We start from the raw sequence: 27,778 nt of genomic DNA on the forward strand, positions 1-27,778 counted from the left end.
AGATAAAAAAGACAAAGAAAAAAATGAAAGCTTTTGAATAATGCTCGAAATCATACATAGCCAGTGAAACTGCACTGTCTACATGATCCGCGAGACAAATAACTCCTAGTACTCTTCAAAATTCTAAGATTCTGAGTTAAAACATAACTTCGAAGTCTCAATCATCACATTAGCTGTGCATGATTTAGATCATTATTCAAAGGCTCGTTTATTGTTTTTCTGATGTATTTTGTTTCTTACTTTTAGACAGAATATCACAAAACGTCTAATTTTTCTTCTGGTTTTTTTCCAAAGTTTTTTAATAGTAGAATAGTACATCAGTGTAACTTTTTATGCACTACGTAGCTAGGTTTTGGAGTGTTGAACATTTTATCATTTCATTTACATAGTTAGCAACAGATGTTCGGGAAATATTTCAACTTTCCAACAAATCACTATTGAAGTTTTTCGTTATCACCTTGATTACTTTCAAACAGTTAATTCTTTTTCATAAAAAAAAAAACTAGAGCTCATTCTGGTCAGTACGATACCTGATCTGCCTATTTCTCACTCTTCGCTTGGTTGTTAAAATTCGAACGTAAACTTCTCTCGAATCACTAATTAAGCTTTTCTTAATTACCCTCATTACTTCCAAGCACCTAAATTCCTCACTGCAAAACTAGACCTCACGTTCAACAATTCCAGTCGAGTCCCTAGTTGTCCGTTTCCCACTCTTCGTTTGGCTGTGAAAATTCGGACAAAAATTCATTGTGTAGCTTCTACGGAGTCTTTTTTTTTTTCACCCCTCTCAAACATTTGACAAAAATGAGTCTTTGTCGTTGGAACATGGTTTATGCACACTATTATAGCATTATTGGAAACAAAAATATCTCCTCCTTAGGATTAAACATGGATTCTGCCAACGAAGATGGTGAGACAGCTTGCTATGTTCGTCCTCGAGACCCAGAAGACAATAGATACCGGCGACCAAGTAGACCCGGTGTTCTCTGACTTCTGAGAGGCATTCGATAGAGTTCTACAAGGCCTCCTAATGAACGAAGTACGAACATACGCAGTATCAGACCACCTGTGTAACCAGGCTGAAAAGTTACAGGCAAAAAGAAGGTAGCCTGACGTTCTTAACAGCGAAAAATCTTGAGACATAAAAGTATCATACACCAGAGTAGTGTTATAGGACTGTTAATTTTCACAATATATATTATACATAACCGAGTGGATAATGGCGGAGGTTTTGTGGGCTTTTGGTGAATGATGGTGTTATATACAGAGAAGCCATCAGCTGAAAGAATGTAGTGAAATGCAGTAAAACCTGCAGAGGATCGATAATTGGTGTAGGGACTGTAGTTGACCTTGAATATAAACAAATGTAGCGTATTGTGGTTAAACAGGCAGAAAGACTTGTTTTTGTGTGTTTACTCGATTGCCGAACAATCATTAGAAGCAGCCACATCCGTTAAATATCTCATCGTATGTGTTCGAAGGCAGCCTGACGTTCTTAACAGCGAAAAACCTTGAGACATAAAAGTACCATGCCACAAAGTAGTGTTATAGGACTGTTAATTTTCACAATACGGATGACCTTCATACTCAAAGGAAGAATCCTCAGAAAGTATAGTCATCCACAAATGAGGTGACTTACAAAACCTCGGTTCGACGAATGCTTCAGTTTTGCTCATCAGTCTGAAATCCGTACCAGATACGACAGACAGTGTACATAGATACGATCCAAAGAACATCAGCATGTTTCATCACAGTCTCGTTTAGTAACCACAAAAGCGTCACGGAGATTATCTTCCAATTGCAGTGCCAGACGCTAGAAGAGACTTTCTGCACCAAGCTGCTGTACACTGTTAAAAACCCGAAAGCGTACGTTCCTATAAGATTCAAGTAGTATATCTCGAAGAAGTATTATGAAGGAAAAATTAGAAAGATACGATCTCACACGGAAGCTTATCAAAAATCATTCTTCCCGTAGATTATTGATGACTTGAACAGGAAACTTGAAAAGTGATAGTCGTACGCAAAGTAACCTCCGCCAGACACCATGAGGTGGCTTGAGGAGTACAGATGTATATGTAAATGACTGTCAATCTGTAAACTGTCTTGTGAGGGACAGCTGTGAGGAGAATCTGGGTTTCTTGGCCTACTAAATCTGTGAAATTGTCAGAAGAAAAATTTCTTTTAGCATAAAAATTCATGGGTTTGGCTAGGAGATGTAGTAGATAGATGGTTACCCTAAATATTATTTAATGTGTGCTTTGAGAGTATATCAAAGTGCGTTGGTGGTGGCACATTGCCTCACGTGGAATCTGCAACGGTCTGCTCCCGTGTTGCGATGTCACTGGTGCTCTGTCCGCCGTCGAATGAGACAGTGTTATCGTCACACGTGTGCGGCGCCTGCTGTAACGACGCGAAGCCAGAGCACAACACCGTTCATACCTGCTGTCTTTATTGAGTGCGTTTTACTGTACTTCCAATTAAAACTGCACTACCACTGATAATGACAGACAACGAAATTTTAGATATAGTGAATACTAAGGAAAGTGTAACTAGCGATACATGACGTTTTCTGGTCAGTGTTTCACTCTACGGACCTATTATATAATCATATGAAAGAATTCTCCCTAGAGACCACCATAAGCGGTTTTCTGCATTTTCTATTGTTTTTGCTGCTGTGAAACATGAGGCTATGTTCTGTACAGTGTTTGTAAGTATTCTGAGTCCCAAATGTTTAACTGATACACGGTAATATATTAAAGCTATTCTGAGGATATCGTTAATTCGAATGAGATATATACTGATTTCACCATCTGAATTTGGCCCTGTATTAAATGCAACGTTGGCATGTGACGTTTATCTGGAACGGTTGACCTAACTGCCTATTTTTTGTGGGGGGGGCAGGGTGGGGGGGGGGGGGGAAGGAAGGAACAGGAGGGGGTGACAAAACATCTTTATTCGTACAACTTCTCGAGGTATAGTAGGTTTCTGAACAAGAAAAAGAAAATTAAAACATAAATGGAACGTAAGGGTATCCCTTCGGATGGAACCAACATTAGACATTATAGCTGCGGCTACTAGCGAAAACATGCCCTCTAACTCCCCACTGAGGCCGGGAACGTTTCCACGAGGAAAGGGTCAGTGTGGTTCCGTCACATGTACCGGACCGTAAATTTAACATGCACCTAAGGTTAACTTCTCACACCCGACACACCCCAATTGCGGGTAGTGTCCAAGAAGACACTAAATCGTTAGCAAAGTTTTGTTGGTAGTTCGGACGGCACCGGAGATGACAGATCATTCAAATATGAAGATCCAAAAATCTAGAAAGAGCTTGTCACCCTCCCGGTAAAACTTCTAAATAGTCAATACCTTGTTCCATATCGCTTCATGCATCTTATTATGTGCAAAGAGGGCCATTATCAGTCTCGTCAAGCCCTACAAGTCTACGACAGACGGTATTCACCTGTAACAGGTAGATGACACTGTACACACAGCGGACATCTGCCATACATAAGGGATGGCTCTCTGGCACTTCAAATGTGACCACCAAATACGAGGCCACTCTGGCGTCCGAATAGAGGAGATAACTGAGCACTGGACGCCAAACCACCGATCAGGTAACCTAGAGAACAGACCACGAATATAAATATTGTTAATTCTTCAATTGCATAGTACCACAGCGAGTAAAATTCCATATCACTTTAGAATTAATTACACACGCTGACCAGAGAAAAACCTTGGTTTAGGGATATGCCCGTAAACAGGTGAAGGTAGTATCGTGTATGCAAGGTATAAAAGGGCCGCGCATTGTTGAAGTTGTCAGTGGTTCTCAGGTGATTCATGTGAAAAAATGTCAGGCGTGATTGCAGCCACACGAAGGAATTAATAGACTTTGAATGCGAAGTGGTAGTTGGAGCTAGACGCATGGGACATACCGTTTCGAAAATTGTCAGGGAATTCAATATTTCGTCATTCACCGTGTCAAGAGTGTGCCAAGAATGCCACAATTTCGGGGATTACCTCTCATCGCGGCGAAAGCAATGGCGGACAGCCTCCACTAAACGACCGAGAGCAGCGAGATTTGTGTAGAGGTGTCAGTACTAACAGACAAGCAACACTGCTAGATGTCGAATGTACGATGAACGTATCTGCTAGAGCAGTGCGGCGAAATTTGGCACTAATGGCAGCACACGACCGACGCTACTGTCTATGCTAATACCACGACATCATCTGCAGGGCCTTCCCTGAGCTCGTGATCATATTGGTTGGACCCTAGATAACTGGAAAACCTGGCCTGGTCAGATGAGCTGATCGTAGGGCTCGACTGCGGTGCAAACCCCACGAAGCCAACAATCCAAATTGTCAATAAGGCACTGTGCAAGCTGTGGTGCCTCCATAACGGTGACGGTTGGGTTTACATTAAATAGACTGGGTCCTCTGGCCCAACTGAATCGATCATTTGGAAATGATTATCTTCGTCCACTTGTAGACCATTTGCGGCCATTCATGGGCTTCACGATCCCAAAACAACGATGAAATTTTTATGAATGACAATGCGAAATGTCACCGAGCCACAATTGTTTACGATTGGTTTGAGGAACATTCTGAACAGTTCAAGCGAATGATTTGGCCACCCAGATCGAACGATTATTATACAGATTTAAAGGTTAGTTGGAGCACAAAATCCTGTACTGGTACCACCTTCAAATTTGTGGACGGCTATAGAGGAAGCATGGCTCAACGTATCTGCAGGGGACCTCTAACGACTTAGTGGGTCCATGCCACGTAAAGATGCCGTAGCAAGCGGCACAAAAGGACACGATATTAGAAGGTACCCCATGACGTCTGTCACCTCAGTGGTGTGTGTGCACGGTTAAACCATACTTCGCTAGTCGTGCGCCATCTCGTTCCTTGAAGATGGTCTTTTTACCATATCTGCAAATGAACTTAGGCTCTTTAATATCTTAATCCCTGTCTCTAAAATAGAAATTTGTATTAGTTGACAATAGTTTTCTGTTTCAACATGTGTTTAAGTTGTAACCTGTTTTTAGTAGTACTTCTTCTTAATTTGATTAGGTTCACTGATCGTTGGTACACTTTAAACTAATAATGCCACACATACATTACTGACAAGATTTTATCGACTGCAACACTTTTAAATTTGAACAGAACATTCGTTCCTAGGTACATGTCCAGGTTGAATCTTGGAACAATTTGTTCTCATTTGGAAAACCTTACATTCCCAGAGGAATATTTGTTAGTTCATTAAAAGACTGTAGCACACCTAAAGTGAAAGCTATAATTTCAAAACAGAATAAGTAAATAAATTAAACTTCTGTTAAAGAGCTGGCTAGAGACCGATGCCAGAGAAATGTTCCAACGCATAACACCCTCCCCTACAGCGAGAAGATTACGTAATTAGATTTGTACGTGGTACGGGAGTGTACTGCGTGCGACCTGCCAACTCATTCAACAACAATGGCTCTAATCCGGCTGGACATCGAATCGAACTGATCTTAGATGACAAGAATATCACTACATTATTCTTCAGCTCTGGGACAGAATTCGTCGATCGCAGTGTTTCACGAATAGTGGCGTGCCAGTCTGTTGGCAACCCATTGTTAGATGTATTCATCGGGTGAGAGGTCTGGAGAACGTGCTGACCAAGGCAACGGTTGAGCACACTGTGTAAGGAGGCAGGTCAGCACTGTTCAGTTAACACAAGGTCTTGTGTTATCTCGTTTGAAAGTAATGTAACTGATACCTAGACGCTGTGGCCCATCTGTCTTAAGCCTTTAAGTCCCAACCGTAAATACCGAGGAGACGAAAGTCAGAGGATACTTCCTCATATCATTTCGAACCTCCTTTTACCAAACGTAGTGCAACATCTCGACGTGTCATGGACTCAACAAGTAGTTGGAAGTGCCTCTATAGCCGTGCGTAATTTCTAAAGTGTTTCCGGTGCAGAATTTTGTGCACGAACTGAACTCGCGATTATGTCCCAGAAATGTTCGATGAGATTCATGTCGGGTGATCTGGGTGGCCAAATCATTCTCTTGAATTGTCCAGGAAGTTCTTCAAATCAATCGCGAAGAATTGTGGCCTGGTGACAAGGTGCATTGTCATCCATAAAACTTCCATCACTGTTTGGAAACATGTAGTCTATGACTGGCTGAAAATGGTCTCCAAGAAGCCGAACATAAACGAAGAACCAGCCCCTTCCGTGTAAACACTGCCCGCATCATTATGGAGCCACCACAAGCTTGCATAGTGCCTTGTTGGCAACGGGTAAATGGCTCCGTGGGCCCTGTACCACACTCGAACCCTACCATCAGCACTTACCATTTGAAATCAGGACTCATCTGACCAGGACACGGTTTTACAGTCGTCTATGGTCAAACCGATGTGGTCACGAGCCCAGGAGAGGCAATGCAGCGATGTCGTGCTGTTAGCAAAGACAGTCGCATCGCTCGTCTGCTGCCACAGCCCATTATCCCAAAATTTCAATGCACGGATAAGGTAGCAGTATATGTTGTCTGTTAGCACGGACAGCCCTACGCAAACGTCGTTGCTCTCTGTCTTTAATTAAAGGCCGTCAGTAACTGAGTTGTCCGTGTCGAGAGTTAATTCCTAATATTTGGTACTCTTAGCGCACTCTTAACACTGTGGATCTCAGAATACTGCATTCCCAAACGATTTCCGAAATGAAATGTCCCATTTGTGTAGCTCCGACTACCATTCCGCATTCAGTGTCTGGTAATTCCCGTCGTGCGGCCACAATCACGCCCCAGCTCCGTAACTGTGAACGCGAATCTACCGCCATCTATATATGTGCTTCCCGCTGTCCCATGTCTTTTGTCACCTCAGTGTAAAGGAAAAATTAATTTTAAAATTTTTCACAAAATTGACTTTTAGGACCATAGAAAGCAAAGAATACAAGAGGAAATTGGAAAAAAGTAAACAATTAACTATATTAAAGCAGTGATTTCACTTTGGAGCCACTGGGATAAACAGTTTTCAACCACCCATCATTTCATAAGATATACTTGAAAGCAATTTCGCATTTTTCAAAGACATCTCGAAACTTCCATGAAATCATGATGCCTAAAACAACAAAAATCGGCCTAAAATTTAATAAATTTATCTCAGAAGTACATACTCCTTCAATGTCTGCCCCTGGTAGCTGAATGGTCAGTGTGACGGTTAGTCAATCCTCTGAGCCCGGGTTCGATTCCCGGCTGTGTCGCGGAATTTTCTCCGCCCAGGGACTGGGTGTTGTGCTGTCCTCATCATCATCCTATCATCCTCATACACTGCAGGTCGCCGAAGTGGCGTCAAATTGGAAGACCGGCACCCGGCGAACGGCCTGCGCGACAGAGGGCGCTAGCCATCCGCGTAAGTGGAAACTGCTTCAATGGTTTCGTGTCGAAACTATTCATAATAGCAGTAGGAAAAAAATTCAGATTTACGTTATAATAACGTTAGATGAACCCGTACCCGTGGTCTAGGGGTAGCGTCTTTGATTTATAATCAAAACGTCTTCGGTCCCGGGTTCGATCCCCGCCACTTCCTAAATTTTGATAAATAATCAGCATTGGCGGCCGAAGACTTCCGGCATGAGAAGCCAGCCTCATTCTGTCAACGGCCTTGTCAAAGAGGGCGGAGGAGCGGATAGACGTTCAGGGCACTCTCTTGTCCTAGGGGTGGGAAATTGCCCCTAAAGGCGGAAGAATCAGCAATGATCAACGACATGAGGATGCAGAAGGCAATGGAAACCACTGCATTAAAGACACGTAACGTGTATCCGCAGGACATGTGGCCTGTAATTGAAGAAGTGTCATGATGATCTCTCCATTGGCAAAAGATTCCGGAATAGTCCACCATTCTGATCTACGAGAGGGGACTGCCAAGGGGGAGGTTACCATGAGAAAAAGACTGAATAATCAACGAAAGGATAACGTTCTACGAGTCGGGGCGTGGAATGTCAGAAGCTTGAACGTGGTAGGGAAACTAGAAAATCTGAAAAGGGAAATGCAAAGGCTCAATCTAGATATAGTAGGGGTCAGTGAAGTGAAGTGGAAGCAAGACAAGGATTTCTGGTCAGATGAGTATCGGGTAATATCAACAGCAGCAGAAAATGGTATAACAGGTGTAGGATTTGTTATGAATAGGAAGGTAGGGCAGAGGGTGTGTTACTGTGAACAGTTCAGTGACCGGGTTGTTCTAATCAGAATCGACAGCAGACCAACACCGACAACGATAGTTCAGGTATACATGCCGACGTCGCAAGCTGAAGATGAACAGATAGAGAAAGTGTATGAGGATATTGAAAGGGTAATGCAGTATGTAAAGGGGGACGAAAATCTAATAGTCGTGGGCGACTGGAATGCAGTTGTAGGGGAAGGAGTAGAAGAAAAGGTTACAGGAGAATATGGGCTTGGGACGAGGAATGAAAGAGGAGAAAGACTAATTGAGTTCTGTAACAAGTTTCAGCTAGTAATAGCGAATACCCTGTTCAAGACCGAGCGGGGTGGCGCAGTGGTTAGACACTGGACTCGCATTCGGGAGGACGACGGTTCCCTAATCCGATGAGACCGATGACCTCGCTGTCTGGTCTCCTTCCCCAAAACAACCAACAACCAACCAACCAACCTGTTCAAGAATCACAAGAGGAGGAGGTATACTGGGAAAAGGCCGGGAGATACGGGAAGATTTCAATTATATTACATCATGGTCAGACAGAGATTCCGAAATCAGATACTGGATAGTAAGGCGTACCCAGGAGCAGATATAGACTCAGATCACAGTATGGTAGTGATGAAGATTAGGCTGAAGTTCAAGACATTAGGCAGGAAAAATCAATACGCAAAGAAGTGGGAAACGGAAGTACTAAGGAATGACGAGATACGTTTGAAGTTCTCTAACGCTATAGATAGAGCAAAAAGGAATAGCGCAGTAGGCAGTACAATTGAAGAGGAATGGACATCTCTAAAAAGGGCCATCACAGAAGTTGGGAAGAAAAACATAGGTACAAAGAAGGTAGCTGCGAAGACACCATGGGTAACAGAAGAAATACTTCAGTTGATTGATGAAAGGAGGAAGTACAAACATGTTCCGGGAAAATCAGGAATACAGAAATACAAGTCGCTGAGGAATGAAATAAATAGGAAGAGCAGGGAAGCTAAGACGAAATGCTGCAGGAAAAATGTGAAGACATCGAAAAAGATATGATTGTCGGAAGGACAGACTCAGCATACAGGAAAGTCAAAACAACCTTTGGTGACATTAAAAGCAACGGTGGTAACATTAAGAGTGCAACGGGAATTCCACTGTTAAATGCAGTGGAGAGAGCAGATAGGTGGAAAGAATACATTGAAAGCCTCTATGAGGGTGAAGATTTGTCTGATGTGATAGAAGGAGAAACAGGAGTCGATTTAGAAGAGATAGGGGATACAGTATTAGAATCGGAATTTAAAAGAGCTTTGGAGGACTTACGGTCAAATAAGGCAGAAGGGATCGATAACATTCCATCACAATTTCTAAAATCATTGGGGGAAGTGGCAACAAAACGACTATTCACGTTGGTGTGTAGAATATATGAGTCTGGCGACATACCATCTGACTTTCGGAAAAGCATCATCCACACAATTCAGAAGACGGGAAGAGCTGACAAGTGCGAGAATTATCGCACAATCAGCTTAACAGCTCATGCATCGAAGCTGCTTACAAGAATAATATACAGAAGAATGGAAAAGAAAATTGAGAATGCGCTAGGTGACGATCAGTTTGGCTTTAGGAAAAGTAAAGGGACGAGAGAGGCAATTCTGACGTTACGGCTGATAATGGAAGTAAGGCTAAAGAAAAATCAAGACACGTTCATAGGATTTGTCGACCTGGAAAAAGCGTTCGACAATATAAAATGGTGCAAGCTGTTCGAGATTCTGAAAAAAGTAGGGGTAAGCTATAGGGAGAGACGGGTCATATACAATATGTACAACAACCAAGAGGGAATAATAAGAGTGGACGATCAAGAACGAAGTGCTCGTATTAAGAAGGGTGTAAGACAAGGCTGTAGCCTTTCGCCCCTACTCTTCAATCTGTACATCGAGGAAGCAATGATGGAAATAAAAGAAAGGTTCAGGAGTGGAATTAAAATACAAGGTGAGAGGATATCAATGATACGATTCGCTGATGACATTGCTATCCTGAGTGAAAGTGAAGAGGAATTAAATGATCTGCTGAACGGAATGAACAGTCTAATGAGTACACAGTACGGTTTGAGAGTAAATCGGAGAAAGACAAAGGTAATGAGAAGTAGTAGAAATGAGAACAGCGAAAAACATAACTTTAGGATTGATGGTCACGAAGTCAATGAAGTTAAGGAATTCTGCTACCTAGGCAGTAAAATAACCAATGACGGACGAAGCAAAGAGGACATCAAAAGCAGACTCGCTATGGCAAAAAAGGCATTTCTGGCCAAGAGAAGTCTACTAATATCAAATACCGGCCTTAATTTGAGGAAGAAATTTCTGAGGATGTACGTCTGGAGTACAGCATTGTATGGTAGTGAAACATGGACTGTGGGAAAACCGGAACAGAAGAGAATCGAAGCATTTTAGATGTGGTGCTATAGACGAATGTTGAAAATTAGGGGGACTGATAAGGTAAGGAATGAGGAAGTTCTACGCAGAATCGGAGAGGAAAGGAATATGTGGAAAACACTGATAAGGAGAAGGGACAGGATGATAGGACATCTGCTAAGACATGAGGGAACGACTTCCATGGTACTAGAGGGAGCTGTAGAGGGCAAAAACTGTAGAGGAAGACAGAGATTGGAATACGTCAAGCAAATAATTGAGGACGTAGGTTGCAAGTGCTAATCTGAGATGAAGAGGTTAGCACAGGAGAGGAATTCGTGGCGGGCCGTATCAGACCAGTCAGTAGACTGATGACCAAAAAAAAAAAAAAAAAAAAAAAAAAACAGAAAAAAACGTTAGATATACAGATATACGAGATCAGTTCAAAAAATTCCGGAACATTCATAATTTTGCTGCACCAATAGTGTGATGAAGCGAAAGGCAATTGGCATCCCTGCAAACGCATTTGTTTGATGTGTACCTGCCGGAGGTTTCATTGTGGTATGTGTGTTAGTTATTGTTCAGTGCTCTATTGCGCAGAATGTTGTGTCGCACAGTGGCGAACTTCGAGCTGACATAGCTACAGCAGCAACGCTTCTGCATTAAATTTTGCGTGAAACTCAAGAAAGCTTTTACAGAGACTCACCAAATGATGGAGGAAGCTTACGGTGATGAGTGATTAAGCCGTAGTCTATGTTACATATGGTTGACACGGTTTAAAAATGGTCAGACGGAAGTTAAAGATGACCACATTTCAGGACGCCCTTCGACGTCTACCGACGACGCTCATGTCAGGAACGTCAATGAAATAGTGCGTGGCAATCGAAAACTGACTGTCCAAGAGATTTCAGAAGAATATAACATTTCAGATGGATCGTGTCATGAAATCCAGACACAGCGTCATTCAATGTATCGTGTTGCACCCCCCCCCCCCCCCCACCACCACCACTCCAAATTCGTTCCATAGGTCAAGACCACAGGTTCACATGATTCAAGAACACAAAAACCTTCGCCTCGCAATCTATGAAGAGATTTTGGTTCGCGCAAATGAGAACGAGATGTTCCCTAACAGAATCATAACTGGTGATGAGACATGGGTCTATGGTTATGTTGAGGCCGAGGTTCAATCTTCACAATGGGTCGGGAAAGGTTCTCCAAGGCCAAACAAAGCTCGTCAAGTCAGGTCAACTGTGAAAGCCTTGCTGATAGTTTTCTTTGACTTTGAAGGATTGGTTCATCATAAACTCGTGCCACAGGGACGAATTGATAATCGATGGTACTATACGAAAATGTTGCGATGCCTGCGAGAAAATGTGAGAAGGAAACAGCAAGAAATGTGGCGAGACAATTCATGGCTCTTGCATCACGGTAATGCACCCGCACATTCATCCCTATTGGTGCGTGACTGTTGGAAATGAAATCACTGTGCTGCCTCAGCCTCCGTACTCTGCAAACCTGGACCCTGCGGATTTTTCTTTTTCCTTTGTTGAAAACCTCGTTGAAAGGACGAAGATTTGCAACGATAGATGAGATAAAAGAAAATTCACAGACGAGGCTTCGTGTGATCCAGCAAGATGCGTACAAAGAATGCTTTCGGAAGTGGAAACTGCATTTGGAACTCTGTATCAATTGTGGGGGAGAATATTTCGAAGAATATCATGCAGAATAAGTAAAAAATAAGCGTAGAAAAATTTTGTGGGCAAAGTTTTGGAATTTTTTGAACAGACCTCTTACTTACTTTCACTATGAGTCACTTCTCAGAATGATCGTTGTGAAAAACCACGTGTCAGGAACTCCAACAATCACGTGGCACAGCCTTGGCGCCCACTGTTGTTTCGAACGCTGTAAATGACTGATACAACGCACTACATTCGTAGAAGTACCGCATTGTCCCACCAGACATCTCAGTCCTGCAATAGCATTGATGGTTTCATGCGAAAGGCACTGCTGATTCAAACAAAATTAATGAAGTGATAGTTACAGGTAGAAACCACAAGTGCTCGCAGAGTTAACACGTCAGAACGTCAGAAATTTAACGGCTAATGTCCACATTGCCGACTAGATGAACCAGGAGTGACTGTGTTGTGAGTCCAAGACATGATGGGCTCGTTTTCCGGTGACGAATGTGCTTGGCCAAAGTGCGTTTCCCTTGGAGTCCGCACACAGGGAAACGTCCACCGTCACGCTGTATACAGGCCAGTGAGTCGTTTCAGAAAAGACCTGGTAGCTCTCCTGTGTCAAAAGCTGTTGTGTGTGTAACTGTCGGTGCATACGTACAGGTTACTTCCGTGGTGATGTTACAGCCTTTCAGATTATAATGGCTCTAAGCACTGTGGGACTTAACATCTGAGGTCATCAGTCCCCTAGACTTGGAACTATTTAAAGCAAACAAACCTAAGGACATCACACACATCCATGCCCGAGACAGGATTCTAACCTGCGACCGTAGCAGCAGCGCGGTTCCAGACTGAAGTGCCTAGAACCGCTCGGCCACAGCGGCCAGCAGCCTTTCAGGAATGATGCAGAAGGATAAAATATCAATCTGAGGTGAGGGGTCCTGGTTGGGAAACAACCGAGTCGAATGTTATAAGGAAATATCGTTCTGATATCTCTGTCAGTGCAATACATGTCCTGCTACTTTTGTTGCTAAGGTTGCAGGGTAGACAGTTTTCGAAGATGGTAGACCGGCCAAAACCAGAAAACGTGTGGTCTAAACTGCACACATTAAGATCTATAGGCACTATTAATATTCCATACTGTGAAACACTTCAACTGAACAAGTGCCCTTAGCTCTTCAGATGCGCATTTGAGAGCCAAATTTACCACATTTTTTTCTTGTTTTGGTCCACACTACGTGCTCAGAAATATGGAAACAAAAGAGCTATTAGTAGTAGAGATGTTTACTAGACTTTTCTTTCGTCCTTACTACCATCTATGAAACTTGTGTACCCTCCAGTCTTAGCGATGCTGCATGGGTTACACTGTCAGAGGTATCAGAACTTTGGACCTGGTTGTACCCGAACGAGGATCCTTTATCTCAGATTGATACATTTACCCTTCCCCATAATCCCTGAAAGTTTATAACAAGGATCTTCCTGTATGTTCTGCTGCGATACGTGAAGCCGAAACAGTTGTGACCGTGCTGACAGCCCCTGGTGCTACAGAATGCGTCAGTTGTCCTTGTCAAGCCTTTAATTGCTGCAAGCAAGCCCGACTGAAGGTACGTGACCTGGTTGTACGATTCTGCATGGTCGAACGAACAACATGTCCATCCTCTCAGCCGCGAGACTCGTGGGATCGCTAGGATCCTCCGTGGCTTTATGAATGGTTTACCTGATCCCATAGATTTCATATTTACGTGGTAGTCATGGCATACCGAACAACGCAAGCAGCAATAGCGCAGTATCTGAAGGGCAAGATCTTGGCATTCTCTACTTCTGACACGTACTTTTAGACGTTTCCGTGTATTACGCGACCTTGTCACAATTACCTTAAAGTGCAGTTTCTGTATGATATACCCTCTACGTAAACAGGTAAGAGCAACGCCATCTCCACCCCGTATACAGGGTCTCCCAGCAGAAATGGTTAATCTCCAGGGGTAGGACAGGAACTCTCTTTAGAATCAAAAGCTTCATACGGACATATACCCCATTCCGAAGGGTTGCCGAGATAGAACACATTTGATGAAAATTTATTTTTTAGCTACTGGAGCACAACTATATGTTTTACCCAATCAGCGTATTTGACGTTTTGCTTTAGTCCATCCTAGCTTGTTACTTTTAACCTCTTTGCTACGGATGTTTTTCGGCCATACGAGTAAAAGTGGATCCATACTTGAAAATGTGGGTCCCTCTTTGTGATTTATCTCCCGTCACTAAACATTTCTACGTCTTCAATGTTTTTTTTAATTATTAGGCACAATTTTAGCGTTGTTAACTATGAATCAAACGAGTTGCGTGTAAATCAATCACTTCCATAAATAACAATGTAACTTCGGTGTGTTCTACCTCGGCAACCATTTGGAATAGGACACGTCCATATCAAGTATTTTGCGTCACATCAAAAATGTTCAAACTGTGTGTGAAATCTTATGGGACTTAACTGCTAAGGTCATCAGTCCCTAAGCTTACACACTACTTAACCTAAATTATCCTAAGGACAAACACACACACCCATGCCCGAGGGAGGACTCAAACCTCCGCCGGAACCAGCTGCACAGCCCATGACTGCAGCGCCTTAGACCGCTCGGCTAATCCCGCGCAGCTGGTCACATCAATGGTACTGTCATGTACCCTATTATTGATCAATCCTCCTCGTACACCTTGTATAAGGAGCGATCTTTATAACCAGAATGTAGAGGGAATTACTCTTACCTGCTTTGTGTTGTTGCGGTGAAACGCTAATCATTTTCATATTTCGATTCACGCCAGTTTTACGTACCTTGGGGTGGCACATTCATGATGCTGCTATTTTACTAACTAGCAATGTACATATTTTAACCTTCGCCATCCAAGAAACAGTTAGCCCTATGGCTAATAGGTACAAATATATTGACTTGTTTGGTGACGGACCAAGCACCAGGTGATATCATAGCATCACAGCGGTATCACAGCTGTACACGGAGGTGACAAAAGCCATGGAATACCTCTTAATATCGTGTCCACGTTAATGCAGCAACTTGATCTAGCAATTTGTTGGAAGTCCTCTGCAGAAATTTGAAGCATGCTATCTCTGGAACCGTCTATAACTGCGAAAGTCGTGCCGCTGCAGGACTGTGTGCACGAACTGACCTCTAGATTACGTGTGCAGATGTTGAATGGGATTAATTTCGGGTGATCTGGGTGGCAATATCATTCGCTACAATTGTCCAGAATGTTCTCCAAACCAATCGCGAACTATTGTGACGCATGGCGCATCGCCATCCATAAAAATTCAATCATTCATTGGGAACATAAAGTCCATGAATGGCTGTAAATGGTCTCCAAGTAGCTGAATATAACAGAGGACCCAGTACATTCCATATAACAACAGCCCACACCGTCATGGGGCCATCATTGGCTTGCACAGTGCGTTGTTGACAACTTTCGTCTGTGGCTTCGTGTAATCTACACTACTCTCGAACCCTACCATCATCTCTTACCAACTGAAATCAGTACACATTTGACCAGGCCTCGGTTTTCCAATCTCCTAGGGTGCCCAGGAGAAACACTGCAGGCGATACGTGCTTTTAGCAAAATCACTACCGTCGGTCGTCTTCTACCATAGCCCATTATCAGCAGATTTCGCAGTACTGTCCAAACGGATACGTTCGCCGTACACCCAAATCGATTTCTGCGGTTGTTTCAAGCAATGTGGGTTGTCTGTTAACACTGACAACACTACACAAGCGCCGCTGCTCACGGACTGAGTTGTGCATGGCGAAAGGCAGTGCCTGAATTGTGTATTCTTGGGACACGCTTGACATTGTAGATTTCGGAATATTGAACTGCTTAATGATTTCCGAAAGGTAATACACTACTGACTATTAAAATTCGTTCAGCAAGAAGAAATGCAGATGATAAACTGGTTTTCATTATGCTAGAACTGACATGTGAGTACATTTTCACGCAATTTGGGTGCATAGATCCTGAGAAATCAGAGCCCAGAACAACCACCTCTGGCCGTAATAACGGCCTTGATACGCCTGGGCATTGAGTCAAACAGAGCTTGGATGGCGTGTACAGGTACAGCTGCCCATGCAACTTCTACACGATACCACAGTTCATCAAGAGTAGTGACTGGCGTATTGTGACGAGCCAGTTGATCGGCCAACAATACTAGACGTTATCAATTGGTAAGAGATCTGGAGAATGTGCTGGCCAGGGCAGCAGTCGAACATTTTCTGAATCCACCCGCGGTGGTGCATTATCCTGCTGAATTGTAGGGTTTCGCAGGGATCGAGTGGAGGGTAGAGCCACGGGTCGTAACAAATCTGAAATGTAACGTCCACTGTTCAAAGTGCCGTCAGTGCGAACAACAGGTGACCGAGACGTTTAACCAATGGCACCCCATACCATCACGCCGGGTGATACGCCAGTATGGCGATGACGAATACACGCTTACAATGGGCGCTTACTGCGATGTCGCCAAACACGGATGCGACCATCATGATGCTGTAAATAGAACATGGATTCATCCGAAAAAATGGAATTTTGCCATTCGTGCACCCAGGTTCGTCGTTGAGTACACCATCGCAGGCGCTCCTGTCTGTGGTGCAGTATCAAGGGTAATTGCAACCATGGTCTCCGAGCTGATAGTCCATGCTGCTGAAAACGTCGTCGAACTGTTCGTGCAGATGGCTGTTATCTTGCACACGTCTCCATCTGTTGACTCAGGGATCGAGACGTGGCTGCACGATCCGTTACAGCCATGCGGATAAGATGCCTGTCATCTCGACTGCAAGTGATACGAGGCCGTTGGGATCCAGCACGGCGTTCCGTATTACCCTCCTGAACTCACCGATTCCATACTCTGCTAACAGTCATTGGATATCGACCAACGCGAGCAGCAATGTCGCGATACGATAAACCGCAATCGCGATAGGCTACAATCCGATCTTTATCAAAGTCGGAAACGTGATGGTACGCATTTCTCCGTACACGAGGCATCACAACAACGTTTAACCAGGCAACGCCGGTCAACTGCTGTTTGTGTATGAGAAATCGGTTGGAAACTTTCCTCAAGTCAGCACGTTGTAGGTGTCGGCACCGGTGCCAAACTTGTGTGAATGCTCTGAAAAGCTAATCATTTGCATATCAGAGCATCTTCTTCCTGTAGGTTAAATTTCGCGTCTGTAGGACGTCATCTTCGTGGTGTAGCAATTTTAATGGCCAGTAGTGTATCTCATGCGTCTAGCTCCAACAACCATTCCGCATTCAAAGCCTGTTAAGTCCCGTCGTGCGACCGCAATCACCTTGGAAACCTTTTCACGTAATCACACGAGTACGGGAGACAGCTCCTACAAGATACCGCCCCCTGTATATCGTCTGTGCACGCTATACTACCGCCATCTGTAGATGTGCACATCGCTACACAATGGCACTTCTCACCTCGGCGTATAGAGGAGACGCCGGCAGCTGTAGCAGCTAGTTACCATTTTGAAATGGCTGAGAAGCCCTCAGCAGAGATTTAGTGGGTGTACAACCAGGCGCGGCTGCAAGCACGAGCGGGTTTATTCAGAGTGCAGCTGTTCGAAGAACCGAGGAATGAGCTTGTAGTGTTCGCTACTTTTCTTTCGGGGAATGCACCTCTGCTACAGACGAGTTCGGTGACTTTTTCTTTACAGAAACAGCAATATAGTGTAACCTTCCCGTATAAATAATAAATCACAAAATAATGAAATTTGGATAATTAAGTTCTGACATATGAAATCTGATAAATCTTAACTCATGAAAAACTGATAAATTTTGACATAAGCAGCGCAACGCCATGGCCCTGTGAAATCAATCTGAATCTGTCCGTGAGAAAAAAAACTGAAAAATTCTTACCTCGTGATGGTGTCGCCGGATAACGCTGTCTATATATCTGCTCGTAAATGGCACAGCTTAGTGTAATACTGGCCTATCTACTGTTACTGGATAATATTATGAGAAAAACTGACTTTACTTAGTGACACAGCTGCACAGCTGGTCGTCTGATTACTAAAGAACATATGACTGTGATCTGACAAAAATTCTGGAATATTTTAATTTAGATAAATTACTGGATCAGGACTGGCAATGACTTAAGGGGAAATTATACTTTTATAGTTGACTGGTAAAAACAATTATATTCTGGACATGTTTTACGTTCATATTAACATCTCAGACAAGTGACTTAACTACGCGCATGCCATTAAAAATAATAAAACTTACCTTACAATACATGGTTTACTTAATTACACTGTTGATTTTTCATTATATTAACAAATATTTATTTGTTCATAATCATCTCATTCCATGGCATTATTTATCTATACTGCCTTGCCGCAGTGGATACACCGGTTCAGTGAGATCACCAAAGTTAAGCTCTTTCGGGCGTGGTCAGCGCTTGGATGGGTGACCATCCAGGCCGTCATGCGCTGTTGCCATTTTTCGGGCTGCACGGCTTCGGTCAAGAATACCATCTTACGACCGGGAGAGCGGTATGCTGACCCCACGCCCCTCAAATCCGCATTCTCCACAGAGGATGACACGGTGGTCGGATGGTCCCGGTAGGCCACTCGTTGCCTGAAGACGGAGTGCTGATCACAATTATTAGTCAGTTCAATATAAGAAACATTTTACAATTAGTTCTGCACTGTAATTTTAACAACTACTAACTGTAAATTGCGCTGTACCAGCGACTACAATTACACTGTAGCATCGAGCGACTGTAACTGCGGCAGAGACTGCCCTGACCTGCGACTCTACTGCAGCTCTCTTTTAAAAAGGGGGAAAGATATTTTATGCCTCAGGCAGCGCCTGTGGATTGTCCTTCTAGTAAGTGAGCAGTACACCGAGATTACATTTACTCTAGCACGGTGGTGAACCCATTACAATAGCAATTTCCATTAAATACAGACGTGCCGAGGTATCCATTCAATCAGTAAGGTATTTATTACACAACGATTACGGCGTCAGGCAGCACAGCTAGCCACGGCACCTGTGGCGCTACTCGTTATTGAGAACTGATTTGCTAAGGAGCCTATTAGGCTAAGGCAGCCGCTGGCGCCGCCACAAACCGGCTTCTGATTGGCCGTCGCGACCCGCCACCACATCGACAGCCACTGGTGGCGGAGAGTAGTGGCGGAGCATTGCATCATACGGACCCTGATACACTGGGCCGCCAGGCGAGAACTGCGGAATTACCGTGGCCTAGCTGCGCCGCCTAGCCGGCCAATAAAGGCCTAAACGACGTACGCGGTCACGCACAGTGGAGACGGCTGCCGTTTCATTTGGTCGACGATTGAAACTGACGAGCAGCAAGAGGGCCACAAAGGTGCGCCGCACCAAGACGTCCGGAGCGACTTCTGTCAGCGGTAACTTCTGTGTTTGTTGTGTTGCAGGAATGCTGGCTGTGCTCACGCTGGTCGCAGTGATGGTGGAGTCTAACCTGGCGGCCAGACTGCCGCGGCAGGCGAATCCCGGCTCCAGCGTGTTGGATCTTGTGCCGCTTATAGACGGGTCAGTACCTACTGTCTGCTCTCGCTGCCTCTCTGTTCGGTAACTGCACTCACAGTACCTTAAGCTACGTTTTCCTAGCTGCGGCAATTTCCTGCATCGTGCTACGCAAGCAAGACCGCGCTCCCCACTCGATCAGTGCAAACATACTTGAGCGTTTTCATAGCGTGTGGACAACGTAACGACGCTGCGGGCTCTAGCTGCAGGAAACGCCTGCGTGCTTCGGGAGGAGTCTGTCTCGCACGTCGCAACGATTTGCTTAGTCTGAGGAGTGGGGGAAGTCGAACTGAGCAGCAGTAAACTACACTACTGGACATTAAAATTGCTGCACCACGAAGACGACGTGCTACAGACGCAAAATTTAACCTACAGGAAGAAGATGCTCTGATATTCCAACGATTAGCTTTTCAGAGCATTCACACAAGGTTGGCGCCGGTGCCGACACCTACAACGTGCTGACTTGAGGAAAGTTTCCAACCGATTTCTCATACACAAATAGCAGTTGACCGGCGTTGCCTGGTCAAACGTTGTTGTGATGCCTCGTGTAGGGAGAAATGCGTACCATCACGTTTCCGACTTTGATAAAGTACGGATTGTAGCCTATCGCGATTGCGGTTTATCGTATCGCGACATTGCTGCTCGCGTTGGTCGATATCCAATGACTGTTAGCAGAGTATGGAATCGGTGAGTTCAGGAGGGTAATGCGGAACGCCGTGCTGGATCCCAACGGCCTCGTATCACTAGCAGTCGGGATGACAGGCATCTTATCCGCATGGCTGTAAAGGATCGTGCAGCCGCGTCTCGATCCCTGAATCAACAGATGGGGACGTGTGCAAGACAACAACCATCTGCACGAACAGTTCGACGACGTTTGCAGCAGCATGGACTATCAGCTCGGAGACCATGTCTGCGGTTACCCTTGACGCTGCATCACAGACCGGAGCGCCTGAGATGCTGTACTCAAAGACGAACCAGGGTGCACGAATGGCAAAACGCCATTTTTTCGGATGAATCCAGGTTCTGTTTACAGCATCATGATGGTCGCACCCGTGTTTGGGACATTGCAGTGAACGCACATTGGAAACTTGTATTCGTCATCGCCGTACTGGCGTATCACCCGATGTGATGATATGCGGTGCCATTGGTTACACGTCTCGGTCACCTCTTGTTCGCATTGACGCACTTTGAACAGTGGACGTTACATTTCAGATGTGTTACGACCCGTGGCTCTACCCTCCATTCGATCCCTGCGAAACCCTACATTTTAGCAGGATAATGCACCACCGCGGGTGGATACAGAAAATGTTCGTCTGCTGCCCTTGCCAGCATATTCTCCAGATCTCTCACCAATTGAAAACGTCTGGTCAATGGTGGCCGAGCAACTGGCTCGTCACATTACGCCAGTCACTACTCTTGATGAACTGTGGTATCATGTAGAAGCTGCATGGGCAGCTGTACCTGTACACGCAATCCAAGCTCTGTTTGACTCAATGCCCAGGCGTATCAAGGCCGTTATTATGGCCAGAGGTGGTTGTTCTGCGTACTGATTTCTCAGGATCTGTGCACCCAAATTGCGTTAAAATGTAATCACATGTCATTTCTAGTATAATACATTTGCCCAATGAATACTCATTTACCATCTGCATTTCTTCTTGGTGTTGCAATTTTAATGGCCAGTGGTGTATTAGCCGCCAGCTGCAGTACTTGTGTCGAGCGCACTAGCGGCATCAGAGAAACTTTGGAGTAACCGCCGACACCCACGAAGGGCCTCACGTTGTCCTTAGGCAGTTCATTAATTTCTAATAGTCTGCGTTATAAGGCAGTGGGAACTGGTATTCCTAAACATCGTCGAGCAAATGCTTGTTGCTAAACTGTTATACGCTTCTTCTTCTTCTTCTTCTTGTTCGCAACGAAAGAACATTTTTATGATCGCTTAGCGCTTCCTCAGTACTCTTCCAAACAATATACAGTCTTCCTCCTCTTCCATAACTTCCATGTGCCTCCGGAGTGCCAAAATTAACAGATTTTAGATCGAGTACTGCTCTGCATGTTTGGTCTTCGCTATCTCTGCTACCGCTGTTCCTCCTAGCAAAATGTTCCTCACTTCGCTCGTCGCGTCAATGAACCAACACAACAGTGCTCTCGTCTAGGAGAAACTACAGCATCCAACGACTTGCAACAAACTCATAATAATTTCAAACCTCTCGCAAATTTTTTTTTCTCGCTTCCACCTCGCACAGAAAACGTAATGGCAAAGAGTTTCTCGCTAACAACATTTCTGATGATGGTTTGGTAAAAGATCCGCGTCATAGGCGAGATTTTAATTTATTACTTCACTGTTACTGATTCTATTGGCCATAACGTTAGCATACACATACGAGGTGTGTACAAAAAGTAAGGTGACTTTATATTTTTATGAGAACATTTATTCTTCAATAATCATGTTGTCCTCTTCAAAGTAATCCACCTCAGATACAATACACTTGTGCCAACGCTTCTTCCAATCCTCGAAGCACTTCACATAAGCACTTTTTAGTACAGCCTTGAGTACTTCTAGCGATGCAGCCTTTATTTCCTCAATCGCTGAAAATCTTCGTTGTTTCATAGGTCTCTTCAGTTTTGGTAACATGAAAACGTCGCAGGGAGCCAAATACGGTGAATTTGGTGGCTGAACCATGATTGTCGTGTTGTTTTTGGCCAAAAAATCTCTCATAAGCAACGACGAATGAGTAGGTGCATTGTCATGATGCAAAATCCATTAATTGTTTTTCCTCAATTCCAGAGGTTTTTTGCGTATTTCTTCTCGCAAACGGCGCATAATGTCAAGGTGACACTCCTTATTGACCGTACAACTTTGAGGCAAAAATTCATGATGCACTACGCCACGGTAATTGAAAAAAAAAACAGTGAGCAAAACCTTGACATTTGTTAGAACTTGGAGTGCTTTTTTAAGACTTGGCTCTCCGGGATGCTTCCATTGGGACGATTGGGCTTTTTTTCGACGTCATAACGTAAACCCATGTTTCGTCACCAGTTATGACCCTTTTGAGCACATCAGGATCGTCACTGACGTCATTCAAGAGCTCCTGAGCGATGCTCATGCGGCGGTTCTTCTGATCAAAATTTTGAACAAACTTCTCTGACACTCGTCTCATGCCCAAAACAGCCGGAAGGATTGCATGACATGAGCCGACCGATATGCCAAGATCCTCAGCAACTTCTCTTACGGTAATTCGACGATATTCCAAAACAATTTTCTTCACAGCTTCGACGTTGTTATCTGTTGTAGATGATGTGCTGGGGCGTCCAAAGCGAGGTTCGTCATTGGCATCTTCTCAGCCATCTTGTAAGAGCTTGCACGACTTGTAACCTTTTTTTTATTTAGAGCAGTGTCACTGTATGCCACTGTCAACATTTCAAGTGTTTTCGAGTTCTTGATTCCATTTTTCACACAAAACGGGATGCAAATTCTTTGCTCCATTTTTGTAGTAATCGAAAATCGCCCGGGACAGTAAAAGACGTCTAACCTTTCTATATGTCAAAAACACATATAGTATGCTGTACACTTGAAACTGTGAACGTATGTTCGCTACTTGTGTACCAACATAGCAAAAAAAGTTCGAAAATCGAATGTACGTTGTCCGTGCAATTTGGAAAGTCACCTCACTTTTGAACAGCCCTCATATACTGCTGAAGACAATTACAAAATTATTTTGTTGTACGACAAATACCTTAGGAAATGAATGAAAAGAACCACTTTGCTTTTGTTCTACAATATTACTTTCACTGTTAACCAGTTTTCGGCTTAGAAGGCCATCTTCAGACATTTAGAAAATATGGCGAGATAAGTATTGAGTAGAGCGAAAAATCAACTTTTCTTAAAAGCTTAAATATTTCTCTATTTCAGTAGCACAAAATTCTTACTGAATTAAAAAAAAGTGTCAGAAGGTTGTTCTCGTATCACTGAATCACTTACGTATAGTTGTCAAATTATAAAAATCTCCACTTCCATGTTTTACGTTTTGACGCGCAACACCCCTCACCTAGCAAAACCTTTCACGCAGCATCCTGAGACCCGCATCGGACAGCGGAAAACGCAAGCGTACTCCACAACACGCAGCAATAAATTTACGCTCTTAAGAAAACGTAGCTTTATAGTGTCTGCGGGGGAGGGCAGGTGGCATTTGGGGGGGGGGGGAGCCTCCTCATTTCTCATTTCCCCCTGCTCTGTTCCTCCCGTTTTGCAATAGTGCGTAGAAGCAAATGACTATTAGTGGCAAGCTTCACTAAGAGCTTCAGTTGCTCTTGTTTTCCATAGCCGTCATTAAGTGATGTGTGTGTAGTAAAAAGTAATACGTTGCGCGACTCTGCTTGGGACGTACAGTCTCTTCCAGTTGATGCAAACCGCAGCAGTTGGCGTTCGATGAGAGTCTCTCCCTCTTTGGTTACGAAACGAATTCGGACGAAATGCGCCACTCTTCTTTTTAACTTTTCCTGTTCCTTTATTGATTCTACCTCGTAACAGGGTATGAAACCCAAGAGCAATAGCCACCTGTCGAACGATTATTTTGTAACAGTCTTCTTGCACGTATGCGTGCCTTCCAATGAATCCGAGCCTGGCGTATACTTTCCCTAGGATTAGCTTCAGCCAGTCGTTTCACATTAGGGCAATATGGATGATTACTCCTAGATACTGTTGATTGATTGTTCCATCAATTGTTGGTAGAATATATTGTACATTATGAGTGAAGACACGCACAAAACTGATGTCACGTTCTACAGCATTTACTATTTGTTTCACAAACCGATTTTCAGTTCAAAACTATGGGACTTAACATCTGAGGTCATCAGTCCCCTAGAACTTAGAACTACTTGAACCTAACTAACCTAAGGACTTCATACACATCGATGCCCGAGGCAGGATTCGAACCTGCGAACGTAGCGGTCGCGCGGTTCCAGACTGAAGCGCCTAGAACCGCTCGGCCACTCCGGCCGGCCATTTAGTACTAAACTTGGTCTGATGGCCATATGAATTTCCATTATTTAAAGATAGTTCATCTTTTTTTTCCTTTATAGATGTGATGTATTACTTCAGGTTTCACCTTGTAACTGTGGCCTTCTTTAACTAGGTGGTCGGCCAAAGTAAAGCTTCCTTTTCTAATTTACCATGAAATAATCCCTCCTGTTTTATCCTTAAACCTGAACGATGACATTTTTCATCTCTGGTACCGGGGATACTCTGCAGAGTAACTAGTTTAAAATTTTTGGTTCAACAAAATTTCGCTGGACTATATACTTCTACATCTACATCTACATTTATACTCCGCAAGCCACCCAACGGTGTGTGGCGGAGGGCACTTTACGTGCCACTGTCATTACCTCCCTTTCCTGTTCTAGTCGCGTATGGTTCGCGGGAAGAACGACTGTCTGAAAGCCTCCGTGCGCGCTGTAATCTCTCTAATTTTACCTTCGTGATCTCCTCGGGAGGTATAAGTAGGGGGAAGCAATATATTCGATACCTCATCCAGAAACGCACCCTCTCGTAACCTGGCGAGCAAGCTACACCGCGATGCAGAGCCAAGCTGACCCTCTGCTGTTGTAAATGGCATTTGATTTCCTAGATATCGGCACTGAAGATTCCGCGCGAGCTGGCCCTAAAGATGGTACAGATCTGAGAATCTTGCTGGTCGCAAAAGTGCAAAATCTATTTTTTCTAATTTCGAGACAGTCGCAATAGGAATAAAATAGCATCTTTATTCTCCTTCCGAAAATCAAAAGTGTGTTCGTCACAATTTCTGCCGTTCCAAGCAAAATACGGTTTTGCTGATTTGACTCCACGTAACTCCCTGGAATCGGAACTAATGACTGAAATGGCTAACACTCCAAGAAAGCTCTTTTCCAACGCATCAGGCTACTTCTCGGCGTTCCGCTGTCGTCACCAGTGGCACATCGACAAGAGTTTAATTGAGAGACTGCAAGCAGACGGTCGGCCGCTGAGGCCGAGCGGTTCTAGGCGCTTCAGTCTGGAACCGCGCTGCTGCTACGGTCGCAGGTTCGAATCTGCCTCGGACATGGATGTGTGTGGTGTCCTTAGGTTAGTTAGGTTTAAGTAGTTCTAAGTGTAGGGGATTGATGACCTCAGATGTTAAGTCCCACAGTGCTTAGCGCCATTTGAACCATTTGCCAAGCAGACGATACGCGAGTCGGACAGCTCTCGTCGACGAGAAGTGCCCGCAGTGATCCCTGGGTTTCCTTAAATAGCTGTTCTTCAGGAAGAGACGTGCTGCTCCCTAGCAACTCGTGACCGGATGTAGGCACGGTCTTGCGATGCAGCCAGCGACCGCTTGGTGACTGGCGAGGTACCTGGTGGTCCGCAGCACTTGGAGCACCAGCTGGCGCTCTGGAGGCATACTTGAAAATCCCGCGTGGCTAATGCGGACCGAGTGACCGTTGACTCCACTCAGTAGTCGTCAAATGTGTTGCGGCTGATATCCCTGGGCACCACAGCAGGAAGTACTTCAGCATGAAGCGTACAGTCTATACAGGCAAGTGCTATGTGTAGACGAGCGTTGTCCTGTTGAAAACTGGCACCATAGTAACTATCACATCACAGGTAAAATAAGAGGACGCAGGACGGGAGGTACCATTATACCACCTGAGTTTCGTCAATGACTACCAGCCGTGACCTCTAGTCATGCCCGATCGTTCACCACACCTTGACGACAAGTGGTCAACATCGCTATGTCTCTTCGAAACACTGCTAGAATGGGACCATTCCCCAGGTCGCCGTTCTAGCCATGAACGATGATCGTCCAGGATAGAGTAGAACCGCTGTACATCGCTGAACACAATGCTACGCCAGGTATCAGGAGTCCATGTTTCCCAGTGTCGATACCACTCCAAACACAGCCGTTTGTGTTAATGTGTTAACAGCAGAGTCCGCAACAGTCGTTAATTCCCTTTCCAGCTGCTAGTCACCTATCAAAGTGCAATATGTCACAGAATGTTAAAGAACTCCATTACCTGTTCTCTGATCGCAGGCGCAGAAGTGCAGAGATACGATGGCTTTGGTGCAAAATGCACTGATTATCCTGTGTGGTGGTCAGACGTGATCGCTCGGGTCCCTGACGAAAAGTATGCCTGCTCACACGCTACCATACAGTTTTCTTTTATTCATCAGTCTTCACTGACTGGTTTGATGCTGCCCGTCACGAATTCCTCTCCATGCTAACCTCACCTTCTCAGAGTAGCACCTGCAACCTACAGTATTCCCTCAATTATTTGCTGGCTGTTTTCCAATCTCTGTCTTCCTCCACAGCTTTACCCTTTATAGTTCCCCCTAGTACGATGGAAGATATTCCCTGATATTTTAACAGATGTTCTATGATCCTGTCGCTTCGCCTAGTCAGTACTTTCCATTTTCTGAATTCTCTAGAGAACCACTTTATTCGTTATCTTATCAGTCTGCATAGTTTTCAACATTCATCAGTAGCACCATATCTCAGATGCATCTATTATTTTCACTTCCGGTTTTCCCTGCGCTCCAAAGTTACGTTATCAGGAATTTCTTCCTCCAACTAAGGCATATGTTTGATAATAGCAGGCTTCTCTTGGCCAGGAATGCCTTTTTTCCCAGTGCTAGTCTGTCCTCCTTCCTCCGTCCGCCATGGGCTACTTGCTGCCTAAGTATCAGTTTTCCTTAGCTTCATCTACTTCGTGACCGTCAATCCTGATATTAAATTTCTCGTTGTTCTAATTTCGATTCCTTTCATTCATTTCACATTTCGTGGATTTACTCTCAATTCATATTCTGTACTCATTCCGCTCATTCCGTTCAGCAGATCTTGTAACTCTTTTTACACTTTCACTGACGATAGCAGTGTCATCAGCGAAACATAGATATTCTTTCATCTTGAATTTTAATGTCACTCTTAAAACTTTCTTTTATTTGCTCCATTACTT

At 44.3% G+C, this 27,778-nt stretch overlaps 1 protein-coding gene across 1 annotated transcript in view; it reads left to right on the forward strand.

Moving 5' to 3' along the window:
• LOC124802968 (dipeptidase 1-like) overlaps positions 1-27,778 on the forward strand; it is a 309,953-nt gene that overhangs the window by 16,843 nt on the left and 265,332 nt on the right. Inside the window, exon 2 of the mRNA XM_047264059.1 lies at positions 19,702-19,819. Coding sequence (XP_047120015.1) covers positions 19,702-19,819 — 118 coding nt within the window. The remainder of the gene's footprint in view (positions 1-19,701; positions 19,820-27,778) is intronic.

The sequence above is a fragment of the Schistocerca piceifrons genome, chromosome 6, assembly GCF_021461385.2.
Source record: "Schistocerca piceifrons isolate TAMUIC-IGC-003096 chromosome 6, iqSchPice1.1, whole genome shotgun sequence".
Taxonomy (NCBI): Eukaryota; Metazoa; Arthropoda; class Insecta; order Orthoptera; family Acrididae; genus Schistocerca; species Schistocerca piceifrons.